General features: G+C 38.0%; 1 protein-coding gene across 3 annotated transcripts; it reads right to left on the bottom strand.

Moving 5' to 3' along the window:
* Window positions 1-1,369: 1,369 nt before the first annotated feature.
* Window positions 1,370-5,412, bottom strand: LOC117455409 (proline-rich protein 15-like protein). Of its 3 annotated transcripts, none has more exons than XM_034094924.1 (2): window positions 5,358-5,412; window positions 1,370-2,770 (listed from the first exon to the last, which is right to left on the bottom strand). In XM_034094924.1, exon 2 carries the CDS (start codon window positions 2,748-2,750, stop codon window positions 2,412-2,414), a length of 339 nt encoding a protein of 112 aa, XP_033950815.1. In that variant the 5' UTR covers window positions 2,751-2,770; window positions 5,358-5,412; the 3' UTR covers window positions 1,370-2,411. The 3 variants fall into 3 exon arrangements, with proteins under 3 accessions (XP_033950815.1, XP_071060840.1, XP_033950814.1); XM_071204739.1 differs by lacking the exon at window positions 5,358-5,412 and adding an exon at window positions 3,860-3,936; XM_034094923.2 differs by lacking the exon at window positions 5,358-5,412 and adding an exon at window positions 3,553-3,850.
* Between the last annotated feature and the right edge of the window lie 403 nt (window positions 5,413-5,815).

Here is a 5,815-nt window from a genome sequence, read left to right as displayed (position 1 = left end):
CACCTCACCGACCCCCCCACTCAGCACGGGACCAATGAGGAGGCAGAGGGAGGACCGTGTCATCGACTCAATTCATGCTCCCTAGAAACTTTCCCTACACCTGTGTGAAATATAGAGATGGGAGAAGATCTTGTACTTAACTTGAAGTACCAGAGTGTATGTGCAAGTAAAAGTCCTGTAATCAAAGGTTACTCAAGTAAAAGTACAAAAGTATAAGCATCCAAATCAATTTAAAATACCAAAAGTACTCACTCATTATGCAGAATAATATAAACTTTATGAATACAATTATTGATGCATTAATGTATAGTAAAGGTGCATCTGGTTTGAACTTTGTTTACTGCAGGGTCATTTGTGAATGTTACTAGGTGTAAGTTAAGTCTTATGTAAGTGTTGTCTAAATTATCATTATTAATCCAAACCTGCAAAGTAACTAAATATAATAAACAAATTAAGTGGAGTAAAAGTACAGGATTTACCTCTAAATTGAAGTGAAGAAATACAAAGTAGCAAAACATTGAAATATTTAAGTAAAGTACAAATCCCTCAAAATTGTACTTATTGCTTAGTTACTTACACCAATGCAAATTAAGTAGGCATTATCAAGATCATGATAACTGCTTGTATTGATAGCTAAACCCATGGCTGTCCTGTAACAACGTATTCCTTTATGGATTTTTTTTAATTACATTTAAGTATATTTTAGTTCTACTAAAACTCTATTTTCCGACTGTTTCATTGCACATTTTCGCCCCCTTGTGTTAAAATATGACATTACAAGTCATCCTTTTCAAGGGTGTGCATTAACTAATATCAAAGTATGTCTTTCACTCAAGGCAAATTCATTAAAATATGATAATGAAATGGTATTAATGCATTACCTGTGAAAATGATTGACGCATGGTGCATGATGCGTCATAACCTTTTGCATAAATGCACTTTTCACACACACACACACACACACACACACACACACACACACACCTCAAGAGGAATGCAGTGACACAGGCTCCCTTTGAACTTTGGTTTGACACACACTGCAGACGCCACATTTAAATGGCACTAATCCTTTGCAATTGTATTTTTCATGTTATAAATACACTTTAAACCCCCTCATCGTCTCAAGTCAAGTAGTGACGTGGCACTAACACGATGTGATACGAAATCTGTTTACAATCTGTTTTACTTTGAGGTTATTTCATGTTTTTGGGTGATTTTTATGTTATCCTTAAACTGTAAAATAAGTTACCTTTTTTAGATTTAGAAGCAATATCAAGACACATTGTCCAACACAACACAAAGCTATCTTTGCCCTGTCCAAGTTTACTAATTAGATTGTGGTTGAATAGGATAATGAAGCACACATGCACGCAGTTAGCAGATTTATTTCTCATATTTTGCCTTCATTTAAGTGTTCACAGTTGGTCCAAGATACAGTAATCCTGCAAAGCAAACTACACCTGGACCATACTTCTTCAGCTACACGGCATATATCTCATTAACATGGATATATCACAACGCGAGCTTCTTACTTCATAGTCGGTAGTTTGTTTTGGACCCATGATGTCAAACAACATGCTGGATGTCATCCTTCATTCAACATTTTGTATGCATTTTCCTGGCAAGTGTTGTGCATCTGATTAAAGGCAGCTCACAAGCATTGCTTAATTTCTTCCACAGTGATATTGTGTGTCAAACATAATTATAAAATCATTTTACACCTTTATAAACATCCTTCTAACCCTTTTGAATCAACATTTTTTGTAAAAGGAACATTATACTTATCCTTCATTATCAAACATATATTATTTGCATCATAGAAATAATGTTAACATCTTATAAACAGTATTTCTTTTCTTGAGCATATCACACTTACACTTCAGTATTGACAGACAATTGGATTTGAGGAATGTGCTTTCTTAGAAGTTTGTAGGTTTTTTAAAGATTCTTTCAATGATTACATTGTCCATGACTGGAAATGTGACACTGTGGGACATAAACTACATATTAAGGTCTGAAGTGCCTACATCAATTTCATAATATTTCCTTTTTTGGGCTTTGATTATTCAATATTATTGGCGAAATGGTTCCAGAACCATCATGAAACACAAATATGATCCTCTTCAAGTCACCTTTCATAGTTTCTGTGGCCTTCTGGCATAAGTCAGTCAGCGAAAAATGTCCACATTTCCAATATGTCATATACCAAATAACTTAATTTCTGCAGTTTGGGGCTAAAAGTTGAACGTTCCTCGCCCGGTAACCAACATACAACAGGCCTCTTGGTTGGCTGCCTCAAGAGAAGAAAGCATCTTCATGAAACTCAAAGCCCTCTCCTTTCCTTCAGGTATCTTTTATACAGCAGTCTTTGATTACTTCCTCACCATCACCTCTCTCCTTGATGACACTTTCTATGTCTCTTTGTCCTGTATAGGAAGGCTGGAGCGCACCCTCCGCTTCTCCTTAAATCGACCCGAGCGTGACACATTCATATTCCTGCGACATGTCTGCTCGTTGAAGACCGACTCCAGGTCGGAGTCATCGTAGGTGTCATCGCTGAGGAGGCTGGAGCCCTTGTTGGACCCTTGGAGGTTGTCTCCTGCAGGCTTGGAGGCTGCTGGGTCTTTCTGCTTCTCGGCCTGCTGTGCAAAGGGGTCAAAGTCCTGGTCAAGGGAGTGGGGTGTGTCCTTAGGGCCTCCACTCTTTTTCTTCGGCAGGAATGCCTTCCACCATGGGATCCTCTCTGTCATCTTGGACTGGAGGGAGGATGCTGGAATGGGGAACAGATGCCATCAGTATTTTAGTTGAGATCTTCTCCTCTGCATCAGTTTTATTTTAAGAGCTGTCATTTTATTTTGAGGTCATTTGATATTCATGCTCTAAACTGGCTTCTAAATATCCTAATTTCCCATAAAACATCAAATAGGACTGAGCTATATGACGATTTATATAGTCAAAACTGTAAAAATATGTGAATTGTAAATATTTCTCCATTTGGTTTCCATTGTGGGTTCAACTATAGGTATAGCTTCACCGTGTTTGCTTATTGTGCACTAAAGTTCTCCTCATGAGAAAATATTCAGTACTTTTCATTTGTCAAGTAGTTAGTCAGACAGAAGTATACATAAATAAGCTTTACCCTGTGCTTATTTGAAATAGACAATTTTGTAATCAAATAGCCAGAGAAACATGTTATATTGTGATACCTGTTTTGTATTAGAAGATCTTGACCATGTTGACAATCCATATGTCTAATTATTACTTAAAAACACTCACACATCATCATACATCTTGATCCATATGATATTCAAAACTCATATCATCTGTTTGGACATCATGATTTGGCCCTTTGCTAAATTTGAATATGATAGGACCTGATATCTGGTAACATTTTCCACAGCTGACACAACTTCTCACCCGCTACTCCTCAGAATAACCAGTGTAACCATGTGTATCTTCTCTGTATAACTGGTTTCATGAGTGGTAGGGACAGATAAACAAACCCAAGCCGTGATTCACAGAAGCGCAAAAAAAGTTGTCGTGAAAACTCACCTGAGCTACAGGAGTGCAGTAAAGTGTGTGGACACTCAAAACGACCCGAGGCAAAGTGTAAATGTTACACTACTGATTGTTCTGAGATATAAATCCACAGCACAGGTCAGTGTCGTCTTCAGTGGTGGACAACAACTGTGTGACAGCAGTCCTTCAAGGGGTCGTAGCAGTATCCATTTCAACGCCACCTCCAAAACATTTCAATTTCTTTAGCTGCTCTCGCCAAATACTCTTCTACTTCTGCTGTTTCTTTAGAATAGTACACATCAATTGACACATTTATAAGGAGAGGCTCTCTTTCACTGACCCAGCAGGTTTCCGCCTCCGAAACTCTTCTCGCGGAGCACCTGTCCTCACTCCTGATTGGATGAGCCTGCAGGTTGTGTCACGTGTGACCCAGCTCAGGTGAATACACTGCGATGGTAGGCGGGGCCTGTGGTTGCGAGGCAACATACCCCATGGGAGCGTGCTCTTCTTCAGTGACATATTAAAAAAAGAGCCCTTTGTATCACCAGAACCCAACCCAAGAAAGGGAGCCCAATCATGCTCCAACTTTGGACGCCCAGCAGTTTAGGCCACAATGGCGTGTAGTGTAGGCCTACGCTGTACACACAAAGGAATGGAATGGGACAGTGATGTTCACTTAATTAATGATATTAATAGCGACCGATCTAAATACGTTGCAGGTTACTCAGCAGCTGTAAGCTACATGGTTTAAATGCAGGAGGGGAAGAAGTACTCAGATCTTGTATTCTACGTCAAAGTAGAAGTACAAAAGTTAGGAATACTCTGTTAAAAGTTCTGTATTCAAAAATGTTACTTAAGTACAAACATATTGGCATCTAAATATACTTAAAGTACCAAAAGTACTCATTAAGCAGATTGGCCCCTTTCAGAATGATATACATCATGTTTTGGTTATATGTTGATGTATTGATATGTATCAAGCTCGTAAAATTGGAAATAATGTAATCACTTTATTTACTCCTGGGCAAAATGTGAATTGAATCCAGGTGTATCTTAATTTTTCAATTGTTGATCCTAATCTGCAAAGTTACTAAAGGTAGCCTACTAAAAAAATGTAGTGGAGTAAAAGTATAATAATATGCCCCTTTGAATTGTAGTGGAGTAGGAGTACAAAGTAGCAAAAAATATGCAAGTACCTCAAAATTATACTTTAGTGCAGTACTTGAGTAAATGTACTTAGTTACTTAACACCACTGTTGTAGGTTACTCAGCAGCAAGTAGGTTACATGGTTTAAATGAGAACCTGTGTTGACATGGTAGAGGGGGTGTGCAACAGGAAGAAGTCAGGAGTTTATTGAAGTCGCATTACTGCACCAAACGTGCAATTAAGTGAGGGGAAGCAGTTTAGCCTGGTGCCGGTTTCACCTTCCAGGCTCCTTGTCCTGCATGATTCTTCTAGAAGCTTCTGCTGGTCACACTGCAGGCCTTCTATCAAGTCCATGTCCGCTGTATGTAGTCCTTATGCCTGTCTGTCTGACTTCCTGTCTGTTAGAAGTAATAACCAGGGCATTCAACATGCTGCGTCCTCTACAGCCAAGTATATAGTTAGTTAGATCCAGAAATATAGACATATACTGTGGCCTCAACCTTTGAAAGAAGCCAATCCTCAGTTTTGAATATCCTTAATGACTCTAAGAACATTTGAAAATGCTGAACTGGTTTTATTACATTTACATCAAGAAGTACCATTATCTAACACAGTAACTGTTAAAAGATAATGTACAAATGTTACATAGAACCTCTGGGTTGCAATGTTGAGAAAAAACACGTCTACTCACCTTTTTTCGTACCTTTTTATGTTTGAAGTAGCAATAGTCCTTACATGAATACAGCCTGTTTGCAAGATTGAGAAACATATTACCTGTATTATGAAGGTCATATGTTTCTCACTCTCTCATAAGCTGGCATACAGTCATAGGCTATTAATGACTCACTATGTGATTATAATAATGATAGTTGTGGAAAGTGCTATACTTAGATCCTATTATTTATTAATTAAAATGCTACTTTCACATTAGTGCATCATTGTTAATTAGGAAATTAAACAATATTTCATATGATCCTACAGGCCATTATTAGCATTTTCTGCAACAACATCTTACTGACGAAACTGTGCATTGACACTTTTGCTTAAGTAAACGGTTTGAACATTTCTTCCACCAAAACATCATTATAAATACTTTTTGTACACCTGCCCTTCAGCTATTTTCCACCATGGCCTATTGAGCTGTCTTTC

The sequence above is a fragment of the Pseudochaenichthys georgianus genome, chromosome 11, assembly GCF_902827115.2.
Source record: "Pseudochaenichthys georgianus chromosome 11, fPseGeo1.2, whole genome shotgun sequence".
Taxonomy (NCBI): domain Eukaryota; kingdom Metazoa; phylum Chordata; class Actinopteri; order Perciformes; family Channichthyidae; genus Pseudochaenichthys; species Pseudochaenichthys georgianus.
The sequence above is the reverse complement of the archived record's forward strand: the minus strand, read 5'-3'. Positions and strand labels throughout refer to the sequence as shown.

What these genes read in the sequence shown, in the direction of transcription:
- LOC117455409 (XM_034094924.1), bottom strand. Translation starts at nt 2,750, where the DNA reads ATGACAGAGAGGATCCCATGGTGGAAGGCATTCCTGCCGAAGAAAAAG.